General features: G+C 40.0%; 1 protein-coding gene across 2 annotated transcripts in view; it reads right to left on the reverse strand.

Annotated features, from left to right (window-relative positions):
* The window catches only part of LOC308693614 (cytochrome P450 2G1-like), a 28,168-nt gene extending 7,171 nt beyond the window's left edge, over positions 1–20,997 (reverse strand). The window contains exons 1-9 of one of the 2 annotated variants that reach the window (XM_081370644.1): positions 20,681–20,997; positions 18,192–18,354; positions 17,959–18,108; positions 17,698–17,858; positions 14,512–14,688; positions 13,941–14,082; positions 8,327–8,514; positions 8,076–8,217; positions 623–976 (exon numbers count right to left, since the gene is read on the reverse strand). In XM_081370644.1, coding sequence (XP_081226770.1) covers positions 702–976; positions 8,076–8,217; positions 8,327–8,514; positions 13,941–14,082; positions 14,512–14,688; positions 17,698–17,858; positions 17,959–18,108; positions 18,192–18,354; positions 20,681–20,851 — 1,569 coding nt within the window. In that variant the 5' untranslated portion in view covers positions 20,852–20,997 and the 3' untranslated portion in view covers positions 623–701. Of the gene's footprint in view, positions 1–622; positions 977–8,075; positions 8,218–8,326; positions 8,515–13,940; positions 14,083–14,511; positions 14,689–17,697; positions 17,859–17,958; positions 18,109–18,191; positions 18,355–20,680 lie in introns of those variants that run through there. The other variant, XM_081370645.1, reaches the window with a different exon arrangement.
* Positions 20,998–22,418: the final 1,421 nt, after the last annotated feature.

Below are 22,418 nucleotides of genomic sequence, written 5' to 3' on the forward strand. Positions count from 1 at the left end.
TCTCCCTGGATACGGTCAGCCAGCCCATGCAGGAATCTATCCCACTGCGCCTCCTCGTTCCAGTTACACTCCGCGGCGAGGGTGCGGAACTCGATCGAGTAGTCGGTAACCGATAGGTCTCCCTGGCGAAGATCAGCTAGTTGACGTGCAGCTTCCCTTCCGGCCACCGCTCGATCAAACACCCTCCTCATCTCAGCCGCGAGTGACTGGAACGAGGAACAGCATGGATCCTTATTTTCCCACACCGCCGTCCCCCACTGTGATGCACGTCCAGACAGTAGAGTGAGAACCAGAGCCACCTTGGCTTCCTCTGAAGCGAAAGTCTGCGGTTGCAGATCAAAAAACAGGGAACACTTGGTTAGAAATGCTCTACACAGTTGTGGTTCACCATTGTACCTCTCAGGTGCAGGTAATCTAGGCTCCGGTGGATGGTTAATCTGCGGCGGCGGGGGTGGCGTTGGCGGTGTGGGCGGCGCAGTGGGAGGCGTAAGATCTTGAATACGCTGGGTGAGCTCGGACACCTGCGCTACCAAGGCTTGAACCGCGCGTCCAGTCAGGTTCAAGTTCTCCTCCTGCTGGTCCATCCTCGTAGCGCTCCTGGACAGGAATTCAGCCAGGTCAGAGTCTCTTGCTGCATCCATGAGGTCAGATCGTTCTGTCACGTAAAATAAGGACAGAAGATGCAAATGCAAGAATAAGGTTTATTGAATGAACACGTAGTCAGAGATATAAAGCACACAGTAGATGGTCCCTGGTAGCGCAGGATGGCAGATGGGCAACCCGGATCCCGTGGTGTAAACAGGTGAGAAGATATCCTTGAAGACGATGACAGGAACACCAAACGAGTCCGCAGAGTGAAGAGACGAAACAGGATCCACAGAAGACGACAGGCAGAACGAACTCGACAGGAACACCACACCGGGAATCAGGAACACCAAACGAAGACTCACTACACAAGGGAAAATCCCACAACGATCTGACAAACACAAGACGAAAGACCATGAGCTTAAATAGAGATCGCTGATCAGAATCAGCTGGCGCTGATGACAATCAGCGGCTGATCAGCGACCACGCCCACACACACACACACACAACACAAACACAGCGCGAGAAGGAGTCAGTGAATTCATGAACCGTGACAGTTCTGCACTGGTGGTGACACGATTCCCTAGCTGATTCCTCTGGAGGAGAAGTTCCTGGTACTTGCTGGACACTCTGGGACATCCTAAAGCCTTCTTCACTGCAGCCGAACCTCTATTCTTGAAGCTCTTGATGATCTGGTAAATGGAGGCCATTTTGATGCAAAGATGATCCTCCATCTTTCTTTGGAGGAAACCATTGCTAACAGAAGAACACAATGATTGGAAGCACTTCTTCCTTCCTTATAGCAATTGTGTGCTGATGATATGATTAGTAAAATGATGTTAGCTGGTAATTTGGTGCCAAGGACAAAAACAGTGAAATTTGGGGTTTTGTGATAAAGCTTTTTGAAATGATGTAAAATGCCTCTGATCACTCTGCACAATAATCTAGAAAAATGTGAATCAACATCATAACAACTGAAGCAGCAAAAATTTCAAATTTGGCCACAGCTGCACCCTGTCATTCAAGTGGGAAGTGTCCGGTCGAACAAGGTGATGTTGGTGGCGCATCCGCTGTTCAGCTCCCGCAAAAGGTCCACGTACTCGTAGGAGATGCCCTGTTGTTGTAGGGCGAGCAGTACGGCATTGATCTCTATGCTGTCGAAGGCTTTCTCGTAGTCTACGAAGGCCAGTACCAAGGGCATCTTGTACTTCCGGCAGCATTCAAGCAGTTGGTTCAGCACGTGGATGTGGTCCATTGTGCTGTAGCCAGACCGGAAGCCGGCCTGTTCGGGTGGCTGTTGTTCGTCCAACTGCCTGGCTAGTCGGTTGTACAGCACCTTGGTGAAAACCTTGTACACGGTCGGCAGGAGCCAGATTGGCCGATAATTCCTCAGCTGTTCGCGGTCACCCTTCTTGTACAACAGCACTGTCTTGGCCGTCTTCCATTGATCTGGTGTTCTTCTCTGCGCCATGTAGCGGCTGAAACGGCTGGCCAATGCTGCCCAAAGCATTGGTCCACCCGATTCCGTCCAGCCCTGGCGCCCGGTCTTTCTGGATGTTCTGGATCGCATGCCTGACCTCACTGGTCAACACTGACGGGATGGCTGGTATGGCATCGTCCTGCATTTCGGGCGGGTCGACTGGTGTCTTGCTGGCGAACAGGTCCGTATAGAACCCAAACCCCCCCCCCAAAAAAATTTGCTAAGAGGTCATTTTCAATTGAGAAAGAGCATAAAGAGAGAGCTCACAAAGAGAAATGGTTTATAAGGCTTCTGTGGAAGCTTTCATACATTTGCTCATCCCCTATATTATGTTTTCCCCTCCCCCACAGCACAAAATATCAAAGTTCTTGCAAGAATTATGTTTTCCTTTACCTGGAAATATATAATTGGCACTGGAAATATCTAATTTCTTGTGAGAATTATGATTCCCCCCTCCACTATATCGTGTGAACTATCAGTGGTTCTCGCAATACTTCAAGTAGGCCTATACGGTAATGTCAGGTTAGGGCCCTAAAGCAGAGTGAAGGTTTTTGAAGATCATAAAATCTCAATTTATAATGACCTCAATATCATCCAAAATAAATGTGGGATTTGTGCCTAATCACCAATGTGAACAACAAAAAAAAAATGATATTTCTTATATGTTTTATACGGTTTTATACAGCAAAATGAGCCTGGGGTCAAATTGACCCCAAAGAACACCGATGCTACAAAAGTACGTACAGAACATTGAAAACCTATCATCATGTTAATTTTATGTTTACCCAGTTGTCCCCATTAAATTAGGAAAAGTCTTTAAATATGAAGCAAAACATTTTTTTTAAGTATGTATTTAGAGACGTTAAACACTGAATGGGGTCAAATTGACCCCAAAGGTAATAGGAGGGTTAAATGGAGAAAAATCGATCATAACTCCAGTAAACTATGGAGTGCCGCAGGGATCTGTGTTAGGCCCTCTGTTATTCTCAATATATACGATGCCACTTGGAAATATTATAAGGAAACATGGAATTAGTTTCCATAGTTATGCTGATGACATTCAAATCTATATTTCATCACGGCCAGATGAAAACGCTAAATTATCCAAATTGACAGAGTGTGTTAAAGATATAAAAGATTGGATGATGCGCAATTTTCTTTTATTAAATCCAGACAAGACAATCATCGGTTCAAACAAACGGCCACAAAACCTCTCACACTACAACTTTAACATAGTAGGATGTCCTGTTACTTTATCCTCTACAGTAAAAGACCTGGGTGTTATATTAGACTGCAACCTGTCTTTTGAAAATCATATTTCATGTTACAAGAACAGCCTTTTTCCACCTTAGAAACATTGCTAAGCTACGTAACATGCTATCAGTTTCTGATGCAGAAAAGTTAGTTCATGCATTCATGACCTTGAGACTAGATTACTGTAATGCTTTATTAGCCAGTTGTCCTGCATCCTTAATAAAAAAAGCTACAGTTAGTCCAAAATGCCGCCGCTAGAGTTCTTACTAGATCAAGAAAATATGATCATATAACACCAATTTTATCATCACTACATTGGTTACCTATAAAGTTCCGTATTAATTACAAGGTATTGCTACTGACTTATAAAGCCCTAAACGGCTTAGCTCCAGTCTATTTAACGGATCTTCTTTCGCCCTATAATCCATCGCGCTCTTTAAGATCACTAAATTCGAGGCGTTTGGTCATACCTAGGATATCTAGGTCCACCAAAGGAGGGAGATCATTTTCACATTTAGCTCCAAAACTCTGGAATAGCCTTCCTGATACTGTTCGTTGCTCATTTAATACTGTGAAGCTGCTTTGATACAATCTGTATTATGAAAAGCGCTATATAAATAAACTTGACTTGACTTGACTTAACAAAATGTTTCTTCTAGACTCTATGGGTGCTTCTCAATATCCCTCCTCGTCTCCTCTCTCCTCCGTCCTCCATCCTATGACCCGGAAACCGATCGAGCTCAGCCATCTTGAAGGACATCTCAATTCTCTAATTGCACCGTGAGGAGTCGAGGATCGAGGAGTTAGGAGGCTTCCTGAGGAGTCATGAGCGAGGATACACAGGTGGATCCTATGCGGAAGAGTTTTAACGACGTAAACGTGACGCACGTCTAAATTCTCCTCCCCCTTCACATCGGTCACAATCATTTCAATTTATACTTTACCTTTGCAGTTTATATAAACCACACATCTCACATATTTCAACAGGGTATCTTGCTTTATTATTATTTATTATGAATTTCTTAAATAAACAAACTTCAACAACATAAGGGCAGATCCTTTGAGCGCTGCTGATGACGCGATGAAGTGACGCTCGAGTGATCAAGGATTCCAATGTATAAAAAAAAGTTACATTCGATCCCTCCGTCCTCGCGTCTTTTCCTTGCAGCCTTCCCTCGCATCCTACAGGGGGCGGAGCTGAGACGCGAGGAAAGGAAGCGAGGAGAGGAAACGAGGATGCACAAATAAGAATTGAGAAACACCCTATATGTGACCCGTCACGGAAACCAGGGACTCAAGTCGGCAGCTCAACTTTCGAGCAAAATGAGAAAGAAGCTTTTTTTTCAAAATTGGTGATTTTAGTTTTTTTGCAGAATCTGTTAGTTGAGATCACGAAGAAGCCTCTGCATGTTTGAGATAGCAGTATTGGTATATTTAAAAGCGTACATTTTGATGTTGAAATCAGCTTGTTTTTCAGAGATTCTAGCACGCAGTAGTAGGGGCGTGTCATTGTCGGTGCGTATTTCCATACTGAATGAGCCGGCGTGGCTACTTATTATGCAGCGCTCTGGCCGGCTCTATCTGATTTCAAAATCCAATGAAGATGGACGCCAATAACATTACGATGTCCAGCAATCGATTTAAATAGTAGGTTACATGGGGTTTAATTTGTTGTTTAATGAGATGTAGCCTAATACATGTTGTCAGTGCCAATATATAGATCCGCCAGAATAACTAACGTGTATCTTAATGGTCCAGTGGTAGAGCTTTCGCCAGCCGTGTCAGAGGGTCTGAGTTCGAACCCGCTCTCGTATGTTTTTTTTTTTTTTTTTTAGTATAGTTTTTTTCTCTCATCAAAACGATTATGTTCAGCAGTGGGTGTATATCAAGCAGGGACACGCAAACGTTTGCATTATGTTTTGTGATATTAAACAGAACGAATAGAGAGTATACGCAACGGATTGAAGCGCGCGTCCGAGTGAAGGGAGTGCGGTGTGTGCACGAGCCACACGAGAAAACACTGTATCCGCGCCACTGATCGCCGCGGCAACGAGCACTTTGATCACTTGATTTAAAAAAACACATTTCAGCTAGTATCTTATTTAAAAAACGAACGAAATGAATGCTATAGCCTACTAATAACCTACTGACACTATACATATCACATAGCACATCCTGTTTTTGATTTGAACATTGTCTAGAGTTTATCTTATTTTTTATTCAGTGTACACAAGAGTTGCCTATACAGTTTTATCGGTAGATGCTAAGAGACATTTATTTATATATTACCTGCAAACTTTATTTTTTATTTGATGGCACATTTTCCTGGCCTTTCTGCTCCCCCGTGCTTACAGCTTTACAGGGGGGTATGGCTTATCTAAATGAGATGTAAATGAGCCCTATTGTCACTCCCAGCAGGAGAAAGGTGAGAATCTTCAGACGCTGTTTTCTCCCCTTTGTGCGTTTTTGAGTGCCTACCTTTAACCCTTTATAGGGCACTCATTGAAATACTTGGAAATTCTAAATTTCAACCATAGAGTGTTATTGGAGGATATTATAAGACTTCTAAACATTTGTGAGTTTTTTAAAAAATATATTTTTTTAGGTTGGAAATCAAGGGCAATGAAGTTACCATATATGGTTCCTCGCCAGTCTAGGGTAATGTTTTTCCCTTAAAAAGTGTATATATAAAAATATAATAAAAACACATAAACTTGTTACAAACATAAAAATATTTATTTAGTAACATTTTAAATTATTATTAGGAACATTTTGAATTAAATTATTATTAGGAACATTCATTAAATTAATGAATAGGGTATTCATTTATGGTTTGTGCTCCTAAGAACATCTAATATGATTCATATTTTATGAATGCACATTTGTGCATTTATAAATGTTATAAATAAATGTATACATTTATAAAAGATCTGTACTACTGATCTTTGGTATGGTCAAGTACTGGTGGTAGCACTTATTTTAGCAGTAATAAGTCTCACAGTAAAAAAAAAAAACACCAATACATGGCATTTAACTATGATAAAAACTGTTTCAAGGGCATAAAACTTACACATAAAGGGTAAACATATAATAAGAAGTGCAAAATATCATTATAAGTATTAAAAACTGTTATAAAGGTCATAAAACTGACCAAAACCACACATATTTCAATATCTATGGCAATATAAAATGTCTATAAATGTGTTACGTTTCCCACTGGATCACTTTATAATGTTATTCAAACCTGTGATAACATCCAATGCACTAGTAAATACTATTGTCCTACGTTATAATCATAGACTGTGGTTATAATGCATTATTTGTAGAAAAAATACCCTAGTACGGCTTTTCTATACGCATAGGGCGTATGTCTAAATATGGACATTCGCTAATCTTACCTGAACAGGGCGTATGATCAAATATGGTCTCACCATTTTTCATGCCACAAAAGTCAATACTTTCAAGAAATCTATGCAAACAACACCTATCTCAACATGTTGCACAACTATTCAACCATAGAATGTGTGAGTTTCATCAACTCACAATTTTTTGTTTTGAAGTTATTAGCGCTGATGTGGGAGTAGGTAGTAGCGCATAACCTCACTTTCCAATATCCGGAACGACACTGAAGTTTGAAATGCTCCGCGCAACTTCTGATTGGTCAGATGCCATCATGTGACTATCAGTGACGTAGCCTGATCTTCGCTGATTGGCTAGGAGAAATCTATGCGCTCATATGACAACGCAAACAGGCAGGGGAGACTCAGTTTGAATGCGCGATTAAGTTACCAAATATGGTTCCTCGCCCGATAAAGGGTAAATGGCCATAACTTCTCCAAATATTATCAGATTTCCTTGTGTTACACATCGTTGGAAAGCTTTGAGACTACACTTTCAGAATATGTGAATAACTCAAAATGCCCCAGAACCGACATGTGTCCCTACTTTCCGTGACTGGTCACATATTTATGAGAAAATGTGTAAAGTGTTGAATGTGAGTTTGTCCCTCCCCATGGGGTAATGGTGCTGGCCACCAGTATAAATGTGCTAGTCTGTGTTTAATGGAGTTAGTCTGTGTTGGTTGCTTCAGTGGAGAGTGTGGTCTGAGTGCTGCAGGTATTTTGTACTTTGTTGATTTGTCTTTCTTGGTTTTCTTTTTGAGGAAGTTATTTTTTTTTTGGAAAATTTGCGTTTGGCATTATTGCTTTTAAATCTATTTTGGATAAGTTTATTCCCTTTTTGTTTAATTTTTCCATTAATGTTATATATTTGGGTTAGGATTTTTCATGATTTTGCACGTTTGGATAAATAGTCATTTATACTTAACTTTTTGTATTCACTCTGCCTCTGTTTAATTGGGCCGGACATTATTTGGTGCCCATTACTTGGTTCCTATTACAATGTCACATTGGATTCAAGCTTGTTGAACTTGAACAAGTGTTGAACAAGAATTAGCCACATTGACGGAAGTAATTTTCTAAACAAGCAGCTTAAATTAGAGTTTCTTCATATAAAGTTAAACTGCGTGAAGAAGCTTTGTGTACATCTGGAGCTATTCTATAATTCTATAAACATTATTTGACCCATACTTGATTTTAAGGACTGATTTTCAAAAGAACAAATTTTAATAATGCCTTTTTTATGTTAAAATTAAAAAGACATTTAACCATCTTCACAATATGTAATTTTATTTTTTTTAAATTAACAACTTTAAAACTTTTGTTTGGTGTAAGATTGTAGACAGTCCAGAGTTTACCTGCAGAAAAGGGGATAAAGGCTGGATTCTTTTTAAAGTTGCCATTGGCATCCAGAAAGTGCTCTGGGTTAAATGTCCAAGGGGTTTCCCACTGTACCTCATCCCTGAGGACAGAGTGCAGCAGGGGAATGATCACTGTATCCTGAAAGAATGAAAGCTTATTTAAAATTATATGAATATTTCCAAACTCAACAATACTCAACAGCTATACAATAAAATAAACAACTGAGTATTATGTGGTTAATTGCTACCTTTGGAATTACATAGCCTCTGAATGTGATGTCTTTCATGGCATAATGGGGAACATTTAGAGGGACAATATCCAGAAAACGTTGTACTTCATGAATCACAGCATCAGTAAAGGGGAGGGACTTCCTGTCTTCCATTGTAGGGACCCTGTTCCTTCCAATAACTCTGTCAATCTCCATTTGCATTTGCCCTAAAGCAACACAATAAAAAAACGTTTTTGTAAAGATCAAACACAAAGTTTTTTTTTTCTCTCTCTTAATTGTGAAAAGTTCAATGCAATTAATGAAGAAAAAGAAAATTAATACAAAAGTAATATACATACAAAAAGTACACTAAGTGAGCAGGCTACCTCTATGCGAAACAATTATTATAATTTTTTTTCTGCATTATTATCAAGAAATATTTTGGATGTTGTCTCACATAGTTGGACATTTGATTCAAAGCAGAGGTATTCAAAGATGGTATTCATCCCTCCTGGGATGGTGCTGCTCTTCTCTCTAGTAATTTAGCTCATAGTCTTAGAGATAAAAAATGACAAATTGGGCACCAGGTCAGGAAGCAGACAGACTGGCTAAACCAACTGTCTGCTAGCGGCCTCGCGTCACCAAGGTCAGATAAATCCCATCACATAGAGCCTCTTTCACCTAGATATCATCACATAGAGACTGTGTCTGTTCCCCGAATTTGGAGATCCAAAAAACGTCCAAAGCCATCTAAGGTTAAAAATGTAATTGATGTTCAACAAATAAAAAACAGCTATAATACAAATGAGAAAATGATAAAGCTTGGGTTGCTGAATATTCAATCCCTTACCTCAAAAGCACTCATTGTTAATGATATGATTTCAGATAATAACCTAGATATGCTGTGTTTGACAGAAACCTGGCTAAAACCAAACGATTACATTACTTTAAATGAGTCAACCCCACAAGATTACTGTTATAAACATTAGCCTCGTCTGAAACGCAAAGGGGGAGGTGTTGCTGTAATTTATAGTAATATTTTCAAAACCACTAAGAAATCAAGTTTTAAATATACTTCTTTTGAAGTGTTGGTGCTTAATGTAAAAATATATAGTGTAAACGATAAATCAAGTTTGAGATTTGTGTTGGCTACTGTATACAGGCCACCAGGGCACCATAAAGACTTTGCGGACTTTCTATCAGAATTAATATTGACTGCAGATAAAGTACTAATTGTTGGTGATTTTAATATACACATCGACAATGAAAACGATGCATTGGGTTTGGCATTTAAAGACATTGTAAACTCAATTGGAGTTAGACAACACGTGTCAGGACCTACTCATTCTCGTAATCATTCTCTAGATCTAATATTATCACACGGAATAGATGTTGATGCCGTTGAAATTCTGCAGCAGAGCGAAGACATCTCAGTCAGATCATTATCTAGTCTCATGTAAATTACATTTAGCCAAGGCTGCAAAGCCGACTCCGTGTTACAAATATGTTAGACCTATCACTTCTGCCACTAAAGATTGCTTTATTAATAATCTTCCTGATCAGTTTCATCATCTCAGCATCCCAGATAGCTTAGAAAAACTTGCTATTGCAACAGAAACTTTTAACTCTCTCTTTTCCAGCACTTTAGGCACAGTTGCTCCGTTGCGCTTAAAGAAGATTAAAGAAAATAGTCCAACGCCGTGGTACAACGAGCACACTCAGGCCCTTAAGAGAGCAGCCAGAAAAATGGAGCGCAACTGGAAGAAAACAAAACTAGAGCTATTTCGCATTTCATGTAAGGAGAGCTCGATTACTTACAGAGAGGCTTTATAAGCTGCTAGATCTGATTATTTTTCAACCCTATTAGAAGAAAATAAACATAATCCTAGGTATTTATTTGAAACGGTGGCTAAACTAATGAAAAAGAAAGCTTCGAGCCCAGAAGTTTCCAAGCAACACAGCAGTAATGACTTTATGAACTTCTTCACTTATAAGATTGATAATATCAGGGACAAAATTATAACTATGCAACCGTCTACTACAGTATCGCATCAGGCAGTGCATTGTAGTCTCCCTGAGGAAAAATTTTATTCATTTATTGCTATAGGAGAGGAAGAATTTTGCAAACTCGTTAATTCATCTAAATCGACAACATGTATGTTAGACCCTATACCGACTAAGCTACTGAAAGAGATGCTCCCAGAGGTCATAGATCCTCTTCTTAATATCATTAATTCGTCTTTGTCTCTAGGATACGTACCAAAAACCTTGATCCTACAGAATTAGTCAATTACAGGCCGATCTCGAATCTGCCTTTTCTGTCAAAGATATTAGAAAAAGCAGTATCCTTACATCTGTGTTCCTTTCTTGAAAGAAATGATGTCTGCAAGGATTTTCAGTCCGGATTTAGACCGTACCATAGTACCGAGACTGCTCTTGTTAGAGTCACAAACTCCCACACGTAATAACCTAGAATACTGTCTAACACTTGATGGCTGCTCTGTTAAGTCTTCGTCGTCAGTTAGGAACCTGGGTGTGCTCATTGATACCAATCTTTCATTTGAAAGTCACGTGTCTAGTATCTGTAAAACCACATTTTTCCATCTTTAAAAAAATATAAATTACGCCATATGCTCTCATTGACAAATGCGGAACAATTAGTTCATGCGTTCATGACATCAAGGCTAGATTATTGTAATGCTCTACTGGGTGGTTGCCCTGCACGCTTAATAAACAAACTACAGCTAGTTCAAAATGCAGCAGCTCGAGTTCTTACCAGAACCAGGAAGTATGACCATATTAGCCCGGTTCTGTCAACACTGTATTGGCTGCCTATTATACATACATTTTAAAATATTGCTGATTATTTAGAAAGCACCAAATGGTTTAGCTCCGCAGTACTTGAGCGAGCTCTTAACGCATTATAGTCCTTTACGTCTATTGCGATCTCGAAATTCCGGCCAGTTAATAAAATCTAGAATATCAAAATCGACTGCTGGTGGTAGATCCTTTTCCTATTTAGCACCAAAACTTTGGAACAGTCTTCCTACCATTGTCCAGGAAGCAGACACACTCTGTCAGTTCAAAGCCAGATTAAAGACACATCTCTTTGACCTAGCATTCACATAAAACATTATAGACTTCTATAATTCAACGTTAGGCTGCATAGATTAGGTCAGCTGGAACCGGGAACACTTCCCATAAATCCTGATATACTAGTTACATCATAAGAAGAATGGCATCTACGCTAATTTTAGTGTCTTTGTTTATCCCGACGTTTACTCGCAGCCTGCCGGATCCATCAAAACTAACTTTAGAAAATAAAACTTACTAATAAAACTTAAATAAAAATAACTTTATTAAAGAACCACTATAAAGCCAAAACAATCTCTGTTACCTTAAATTATACGTTTATCTCTGTAAAGCTGCTTTGAAACAATCTACATTGTTAAAAGCGCTATATAAATGAAGATGACTTGACTTGACAAAGTGTGGAATTTACATTACATTTTAAATTTCATTATAAGTATGAAATTAAGAATGACATGTGCAACCCTACCCAGACTTTTTGCCATGATTCAAAGATCTGGCTACATGAGACAATGTAGATGTGACGATGAGGCAGGAATAAAGCAGAGAGAATCCAAATGCAAGTACTAAATTTAATGAAAACAAACAGGGCAAACAACAGAACTCAGAACAAGGAACTCAGGAACAGTTACAAAGAACAGCAAACAACTTCAACGACCGACAAACCACAACTGAAACACAGAGGTATAAATACACAAGCAGACAAGCTAAACAAGATAACAAGGGGGCGTGGTAAATCCGAGACACCTGGGGAGACTAATAAACAAGACAAGGAACACCTGTAGACAATGAGCAAACAATTAACAAAATGACAAGACACATGGCAGGATCACATGACAAACAGGGAATCACGTGACAGACAAGACAAAACCCACACCGTGACACAGCCCCCGGCTTAGGAACAGACACCGGCTCAGGACACTGGCTCGGCGGGGACCATTTTGTCCGGACACTCTGGGCTGGACGGGACCAGCATCTTGTGAAACTCTGGGCTGGACAGAACCAGCATCTTGTGAAACTCTGGGCTGGATGGGACCAGCATCTTGTGAAACTCTGGGCTGGACGGGACCAGCATCTTGTGAAACTCTGGGTCAGCGGGTATGACGCTCACAGACTCCTGCTCAGGCTCGGCCGCATGACGCGCTCAGTCTCAGACTCGGCGGGCATGACGCTCTCAGTCTCAGGCTCAGGCTCGGCGGGCATGACACTCTCAGTCCCAGGCTCGGCTGGACTGGCGTGAAGTGCAGGCTCGGCTGGACTGCCGTGAAGCTCTGGCTCGGCACGCGTGACGTGAACAGTCTCTGGATCGACAGACGTGACGTGAACAGTCTCGGGATCGGCAGACGTGACGTGAACAGTCTCGGGATCGGCAGACGTGACGTGAACAGTCTCGGGATCGGCAGACGTAACGTGAACAGTCTCTGGATCGGCAGAAGTGACGTGAACAGTCTCTGGATCGACAAAAGTGACGTGAACAGTCTCTGGCTCAGAATCAGTGCGCTCTGGGCTTGACGGGACCAGCGGCGGCGAGGGCTTTGAGCTGGGCAGGACCAGCGGCGAAGAGGACTCTGAGCTGGTTAGGACCAGCGGCGAAGAAGGCTGAGCACTGGGCAGGACCAGCGGTGAAGAGGACTCTGAGCTGGGTAGAACCAGCGGCGAAGAAGGCTGAGCGCTGGGCAGGACCAGCGGCGAAGAGGGCTCTGAGCTGGGTAGGACCAGCGGCGAAGAGGGCTCAGCGCTGGGCAGGACCAGTGGCGAAGAGGGCTCTGAACTGGACGGGATCAGCGATGAAGGCTCAGTGGGACTGGACGGGACGTGAAGATCAGGTGTTGACCTTGCGTGCCACGGGAGGAAGCTCTCCAGACATCTGGAGAGTGCCTCTCTCCAATCCAGACCGGAGAGATCGGGGAGCTCCCTCAGGTCAACCTCCTTAGCCCCCAGCCGGTAACACATCTTAATTGCCTCGTCACCCAGTGAGCAAGAGGCAGCGAGAGGAACAAACCCCCAGGTGTACTGGAACAGATCGAGGCTATCCAGGGCCAAGGCCACGATCTGTCCAGCAAACTCCCGGCTCATGCTGTGAAGATCAGGCGAGATCCGTACTGCTGGATTCATGATTTTGGTTGGTCGTTCTGTGACGATGAGGCAGGAATAAAAATGCAGAGAATCCAAATGCAAGTACTAAATTTAATGAAAACAAACAGGGCGAACAACAGAACTCAGAACAAGGAACTCAGGAACAGTTACAAAGAACACCAAACAACTTCAACGACCGACAAACCACAACTGAAACACAGAGGTATAAATATACAAGCAGACAAGCTAAACAAGATAACAAGGGGGCGTGGTAAATCCGAGACACCTGGGGAGACTAATAAACGAGACAAGGAACACCTGTAGACAATGAGCAAACAATTAACAAAACGACAAGACACATGGCAGGATCACATGACAAACAGGGAATCACGTGACAGACAAGACTAAACCCACACCGTGACAGTAGACCCCAACAAATAATAGCATCACACTAGGTTTGACATTAATGGTGTAACCTTTGTCTTACCCTGTATGTGGGGATGTTTGATCAACAGCATCAGGGCATATCTGAGGGTTGTGCTGGTGGTCTCCGTACCAGCTACAAACAGATTTAAAACAGTCGCCATCAAGTTATTTTTGTGGAATTCTGTGTCATGATTGTCTTTTTCCTGTTGTACCACACAAAGAAACAGTAGAACAGAAATTATATGTTGGCTACAGTCCTTCAATGTACTGTTAACTTGTGCTGTACAGTTCTCAAATTATTGTTCACACACACACACACACACACACACACACACACACGCACACACACACACATGCATGCACACACACATATACTCTATATATGTATTTATTTATACAAAAGTTCGTTCTGGTTCTCGAATCTGAGAGAGCCTTTCCAGCCATACGATACTCTACCAGTATCACCAATTTAGCCATTTGTATCACTCCACTTGCAACATTTCTCTCAGCAAGTGTCATGATTGATGAGCAAACCCACCATAATTTTACAAATACTACTGTTGCTTTTTTGTGTCACACAGCAAAAAGACAATGACAAAAACTGATATACAATCATTGTAAACATTAGATACCTGATTTAATCTGTTAAGGAAGCAGTCAATAAAATCCTTTGGGTCACTGAAGTCTAAATTCTGCTCATGCTCCTTAACCTTATTCATAATGAAGGATCTGATGTCGTCTATCTCTCTTAACATGGTGTTATGACTCCCTGGCAAGAGCTCCATTAGTCGAGGGAAGATGTTGCACAGCTGTTGAGAATGAGAAAATTGAGTTGTAATACATTTTTAAAAATGTATTTACACTACAGTCTGTGTCTCTTATTTGACTCTCCTTATTTTAGGAGAGTCAAATAACACATTCACTTATCAGGTGTGTTAGATAAGGGAGACAAAATGTGCAGAGATGGGACTGTTCCAGGACCTGGATTGGGAAACACTGGTTTAGAGAATAGCTTTAGCAATGCCAGGTTATGGGTTTGATGGTCTGGAAGTGCACATGATAGTAACAAATTTGTATCTTGAATGAATTGCAAATCACTTTAGATAAAAGTGTCTGTCAAATGGACAAAAGTACATGTAAAGTTCAAACCTGCTGCAACTGTATATACATATATACAGTTGGATCAAGCGAACTGAACTACAAGTGTGAACACACCCTTACAAACAGTTTGTGCAACAATCTTGTGTTATTCATGTGAGAGCATAAGAGTGACTGTTGATGAAGCTGCTCCTTATGAAGGGCATTTCAAATCAATCATGCAGGGTTTAAATTTCGGTTTGGGTGCTGTCTGTCAAAATGTTAGTATTTTGAAGATTTACCTGTGCTAGAAAAAAAAAAGGTTTAGAAGAGGTTTAGCTTAAAGGGTTACTTCAGGATTTAGCATTAAGCTTTGTATTAGTAGAAAACCTGTAGTATTTTCGAATTACCATGCTTTCCCCCCTCATATCCCCCTGAGAGGAGAGATTTATGTATTTTTTGTCTGGAAAAAATCCTCCGATGACGCAAAAATCGTCATTTTGCGTCATCGGAGGATTTTCTGGCCAGAGGCTAAAGACTACAGCCAGTAGATGGCGTTGTTCCGCATGTTTTCAACCCGCCCATACAGGGTGGGATCTCACTCACAGAATGTACACAGTATCAGCCGTCTTTCTTTGGAAGCTAAGCTAGCATGCTCTTGTTCTGTGGAGAAAGCTGAATAATAGGAGAAAGCTGAGTAAGTAGGGGTTACCATCTTCCTTTTCCCGGACTTGTCCGGCGGGCGAGACTGTTAAAAATGTCCGGGATTCGGCTTTTGCGTTCTGCGGTCGCCATTCATTGTTTACATGCACACCTCTCGTTTCAATCTAACTTAATTAATTCCGATCGGTGAATCTGACTGTAGTGTTTACATGAATGCTAAACAAGTGATCGGTTGATGTGCGCTTTACCCTTGCTAAGAAAATTTCCGCTCCTCCGTGAAAGATACGAGACACGGCGCGTCTCAATAATGAAGCCACCGGCCTCGCGCCGTTCTCCCGCGGCCGTCAGCCTCTTCCTGCTCGCCACAGTAAACATGATGAATGGCGACTGTAGAACGCAAAAGCCGAATCCCGGACATTTTGGGTCTCTAAATCCCTGGCAAACTCATCACTTACTTAGGCTAGCCTTGTTGTTTTCAACTGTGCTCTCTAACCGGTAGGCGTGGCCTCCTAAGGCAGCGAAGCAAGTGCATTCTGGGAGTTGTTGTCTTTCATCCACATAAGCCAAAAATACATTTTCTGGCTTTTCTCAGTCTAGAAAGCTCCAAATTCAAAAATTTCTCCACATTTCTTCTACTTAAATGACCTATTTTAAATACACATTCATCTTCCCAGAGGTGAAGTATCCCTTTAAGACGTTTAGCTAATTTACTCTGTTCAATCGGTAACACTTTAAAATACGGATCCTTCGTTAATGAATAACTACACAGGAACAAATGAGTAACACAATATTAACAATCTAGTAACTACAATTAACTAACAAGTAACTCTGATTAACGAATTAGTAAGTAATAGCACACAGATTTAAGTGGTGGTTCACTATTAACTAATCAATAACTACTATTTTTTAATACTTCACAGAGAACTACTGAATTTTTTTAGAGATTTAAGTGGTAGTTCACTAATAACTAATCAATAACTACTATTTTTTCAATACTTCCCGAGAAATAATGAAAAAAATTCACAATTCATGCAAAACTAATTAATAACTAATGCAGGATAAATTACTAGCACTAGATTAACATTACTGCTAGATACTGTACACTAATTATAAATATGTAATAGCGTAGCAGACTTATGATTTGGGAAAGCTGTCAATAATTAGCCTATGCACTGCTGTCTTTTAGCGAACTATTCATAAACTAAATAATTTTTAAGAATTGTTTTTATAAATGCACTTGTCTGGAACACTTACACTGTGGCCAATTATCCGGCATTCCTCTGAAATAATAAAATAACTGGTATTTGGATGGCTGATGACTATGTTCCAGTACTCACCATGATGAGTCTAGTTATTCAAAGCCAGTCCAGAGGAATGCCGGAAAATCGGCCACAGGGTAAGTGTTCCAGACAAGTGCATTTATAAAAACAATTCTTAAAAATTATTTAGTTTATGAATAGTTCTCTAAAAGACAGCAGTGCATAGGCTAATTATTGACAGCTTTCCCAAATCATAAGTCTGCTACGCTACTACATATTTATAATTAGTGTACAGTATCTAGCAGTAATGTTAATCTAGTGCTAGTAATTTTTCCTGCATTAGTTATTAAGTTTTGCATGAATTGTGATTTTTTTTCATTATTTCTCTGGGAAGTATTAAAAAATTGTAGTTATTGATTAGTTATTAGTGAACTACCACTTAAATCTGTAAAAAAATCAGTAGTTCTCTGAGAAGTATTAAAAAAATAGTAGTTATTGATTAGTTAATAGTGAACTACCACTTAAATCTGTGTGCTATTACTTACTTATTCGTTAATCAGAGTTACTTGTTAGTTAACTGTAGTTACTAGATTGTTAACATTGTGTTACTCATTTGTTCCTGTGTAGTTATTCATTAACGAAGGATCCGTATTTTAAAGTGTTACCGTTCAATCTTTCCTGCGTTCTCGATATTTTTATTTATGTTTCTTAAACATCAAGTTCTTTGTTCCAGGGCACAGCTGCAGTGGTCCTAAACAGAATTTGAAATAATACTTTCCTGTTCTTTTAGTTCTCTTGTGTCCTGTCTCTTCTGCTTACCTGGCCCCAAGGGCTGCTGGCAAAGCGCACAAGTCTGGAGAGGATCTGGAGCAAGTGCAGGAAGCTTTTGTCAACATAATCAAAGCGCTGCCCAAACACCAGGGAACAGATCACGTTGGACACAGCCCGGCTCAGGAAGAAGGTTGGGTCGACTGGTTTAGCTGAAGGAGAAAACCTTACCATTATCATTTTTAGCGCAGAACTGTCAACATATACAAATCCTAGTATATAATAAATGGATCGTGTTCGTCAGTTCCTCACATCTGGTTTCTTCAAAACTCTTCAGCAAATGCTCACTCTCTTCTTGAATCCACTGTTCCATTCTTTTACGGCCCATTCCAAAATCCCTCAGTGTGGTGAGAGTGAACCGCCTCAGTTGACGCCAGCGTTCACCATTACTGACGATCAGACCTACAAACATTTAATCTAGACTAAATTACTTCGAACTGATAGTATGCGTTTATAAAACAAAAGTAAACCAGCATCACTTGTACCATAGCCTTTCACAACTCTGTTTAGAAAGGGAATGGGGAATCTGGGTGCAAAGTCATCTGCCTGGTCCACTAGAGCCTCTTTCACGGTATCATAACCGACCAGAACCACAATTCTTTGAGGCCCGAGGTACACCGTCATCACAGGCCCATAGGTTTTGCTCCACTGTTGAGAAAACAGACTTTGCTATCACACACCCGTGCAAGGTTGGAGAATTCATAACATTTACATTTATATAGTGCTTTTCTGGGTACTCAAAGCACTTTTACACTTTTATATCTCATAGACCACCACCAATGTGCGACAGAATGCCCACCACACACCAGCTTATCGGTGAAGAGGAGACAGAGTAATTCCAGCTAACAGAGTTTTGTTACAAGAACGTTCTCCAAATATTCAGTGTTGTCTCTGGGAACGTAAAAAATGTCCAGTTTTCTTGACGTTAGATGAACGTGTTTTTGAAGGTATGATGTTCCTCAAACATTCTTTGAACTTAATTTTGATTAACAATTAAACATTCTAGGAACGTTGATTTGTAGCATTCCAAGAACATAAAAATGTCCAGTTTCCTGAATGTTAATAGAATGTTATTGAAAGGTAAGAATGATGTTCCTGAAACATTCTTTCAATCATTCAAACACCTGCTGTGAACAAGCACTGAAAGAAAGAGAAATAAGAACACAAACTACAACTTTCTTCAGCCACAGCCTTAGATGAAATCAACTGAAAATAAAAGAAGACATTACATCTCTCAAGATCTCATCAGAGGAGGATTAAACAACAGTATTACCAGCTTCACTTACTGTATTACTAACCAGACTGACTTTATTTCTGTCATACGTCTACAGAAGTTCTTATTGAGAACTAACAGAGGTTTAGATGTTGATGAATGATTGGTTCATTTGATGTCACCATCATGGGAACGTACTTATAACAAAAATCTGTTAGCTGGGATAGAGCCAATCAGTATTTATGGGGATGATTAGGAGGCCATGATGGAGAGAGGCCAATGGGTAAATTTGGCTAGGATGCTGGGGTTAAACCTCTACTCTTTTTCCAAAGGACATCCTGGGATCTTTAATGACCACAGAGAGTCAGGACCTCTGTTTAAAGGAGAACTCCGGATAGTAATCGATTGTCGAGTTCACGCGCTTGATCATAGGTACTAAACCTATGCGCGTGAACTCGACAATCGATTACTATGGACTTCGACCGAAAACGGGAAGAAAATACAGGTATGTGCGCTGGCTGAAATAACATCAATTTTATTCAAATCTTTCACATCTACTGCAGTCAGATTCACCCGTGATCACTCTGAAGGAATCACTCACATTAGCTGTGCACTTGTAATGACACATCAAGGATGTTAAGAGGCTAAAAGCAGGTTTAGTACTTGCCCCATTGAAGTCAACAGGGTGCAAATTTTAAAAAGAGGATAACACGGTGTAGGCAACACCGATTTTTGTCGTTGTTCTCTGTATTGACAGCACTCCAAATTTACAAAAAAATGAGCTCAATGTTAAAATTGACCGGAGTTCTCCTTTAACGTCTCATTCGAAGGACTGGGACAGGTTCATGTTTGTAAATTCTCTGATAACAACTAATACAATATTGTTTCTCCTCATTGTCCACTTAGGGGTGGGGCTAATGTTGCTTTTGGTTCAGCAGACTTTGACGTTGCAGACATTAGAAGCATTTATGAGGACTTGCTCTGAAGCATTGCCGAATAACATCGAGCCCTAGATGAGATTAGACAAGACCCCAGACCAGCTGTATTTTGGCACACCTTTCTGCCTTGCTAGTAAAAAAAAAAGATAAAATATACAGAAAATATGTAATTCAATTAAGCTATAAATCTAAAAAATATCAGTGATGTCATATACGTTAATGGTATATCAGCATCCATGAGTGATAAATATTACCAGTGTGAATATAAGAATTTGGAGAATTTTTCCCTAATCACACTACACCACACTATAAAAATTATAATAATAATAACTATTGAGTGTAATAATAATAAAATTGATAGCAACTTTATATCTCACAAGCCTTTTTTTTATTTATACACTTTTTTGGTGCAGACAAAAGCCACCAAAGTTAGATGGAGCGGCACAATTCATTTTCAAAGACAGGATTGGTTAGAATGCCAATCCTATAGTGATGTGTGCAGGGGCAGCGTACCCTGCACATAGAGCGCCACATTACAGTATGTCTCTCTTATGTGATTCCCCCTCATGTAGACCACATTCTAATGAATCATACAGTATAGTAAAAGCAACAGGTATAAATCACTAAGCATCTTGAGGTGTAAAAGAATGTTAGTAAAGTTAAAATGATCAAAATTTCAAGTTAATTCATTAGTGCAGATGATTGCACTTTGCAGAACATCTGCCTAACACTGCAACATCCTTACGATTGTAATTATGATAAGTCTCAAATGATTCTATTTAAAACATACAATTCAGACACAAAGTCCTGCCTTCTCTCTTACCTTCATGAAGCTTTTAAAGGGTGCACGCTTGTCCATTATTGGCAAGTTTCCAATCAGTGGCAGTGCCAGCGGCCCTGGGGGCAAAGAACGTCCACTTGGCTTTCTTTTCCATCGGAATAATACCAGCACAGCCAGGACTAAAACCAGCACCAATGAGCTAGAGAGTTCCATCCCTCGTCTCCAAAATGTTATGTTCAGTTCAGTTTTTTTCTTTACATCTGTTTTTGCCAGTGGCTTTAAAGGTTTTTATATGCACAGTGGGAGTAGAGCAAGAAGGGGCAGGTTCAAGCCGGAATGGGACAGAGGTGAGGAATGTGAAATGCTTATACACATTAACCAGGGTGAACACTAATATATCAGCCCAGGAATGAGAGAGTGGTTGGGGGGTGTGATAAAAAAATAAATAATAAAAAAAACATGAATATATTGTTTGTATACTATGGTAGGCAGGAACAATACATAGCCTCCAACACTAACTATCAAGTCGATCCCTGAATCGTGATTTAACTTCAGATCTTATTCATTAATATTATTGTCGAATATAAATATTGTTCCCATATAAATGTGAATGTATGTTCACACAAATACAGTATATACACACACATTCACGGAATGCGTTACAACAGATTTCTAGTTCCCAGCATGCTTTGCTTCTGACTGCATATTTGCATTAAACTTGACTGTTTGATTTGTTTGATCACATTTACACTGTAAAGCGAATAAGTAAAAGATGAAAAATCATGTACATTTAAAACTATTGTTTCACAGACAAGTTAATGACAGGTGAGTATTTGACAAAGAATACAACAATATATATTTTAAAACAATAAAGAACATTTCTGCATTTTACTTGACTGTTTGATCACATTTACACTGTAAAGCTGATAAGTAAAAGATGAAAAATCAAAAAAACACAACAATATAATTTACATTTAAAGGGACAGTTCACCCAAAAATGGAAATCTTGTCATCATTTACTTACCCTCATGTTGTTCCAAACCTGTATTAGTTTCTTTCTTCTGCAGAACACAAAATAAGGTATTTTGAAGAATATGGGTACAATGTAAGTCAATGGCTACCATCAACTGTTTGTTTACCCATATTCTTCAAAATATCTTCTTTTGTGTTATGCAGAAGAAAAAAACTCATACAGGTTTGGAACAACATGAGGGTGAGTAAATGATTTTGGGTGAACTATCCCTTTAAGAATATTCCTGGATTACAGTTCAATGCACAATGTCGTTTTGGTTTTGATTCTGTTTACACTCACTTGTTGTACAAAGCAGGTAAGAAACAGCTGAAAATAAAAAATAAAAAATCAAGTTTACCCTTCATCTCCTCCCATTCATCTCTGTTGAAATAGATGCGTTCAGTGTGGTTATCATTTTTACATTTTACAAAAAAATCACACCATGTAAACCCACTAAATCCCCATTTGTCCAAAAACTTGATAGTAGTACTCGTGGGTCTTTTTAAAGTGTAGTTCCCTGCTGCACTTCTCAATTATGAGCAGTCTTTGAAACTGTCTTTGTTTGGGCATTTTATCTCAAGAAGTCCGTGGACTGGATCCGCTCGATTCCGCTGTCAGGTCAACTACTTTCCTGTCAGGAGAGGCTCCTAGATGTGGGACATGATGATTAATTATTAAGCCACAAGGGGGAACACTTTGTTTCCAGTGAGTGCTTCATAATCTGCAGCAGCAACAGGTTCAAGTTGTATGCCTCTTTTCATTGCTTTT

The sequence above is a fragment of the Scardinius erythrophthalmus genome (genome assembly GCF_964197995.2).
Source record: "Scardinius erythrophthalmus genome assembly, chromosome: 7".
Classification (NCBI taxonomy): Eukaryota; Metazoa; Chordata; class Actinopteri; order Cypriniformes; family Leuciscidae; genus Scardinius; species Scardinius erythrophthalmus.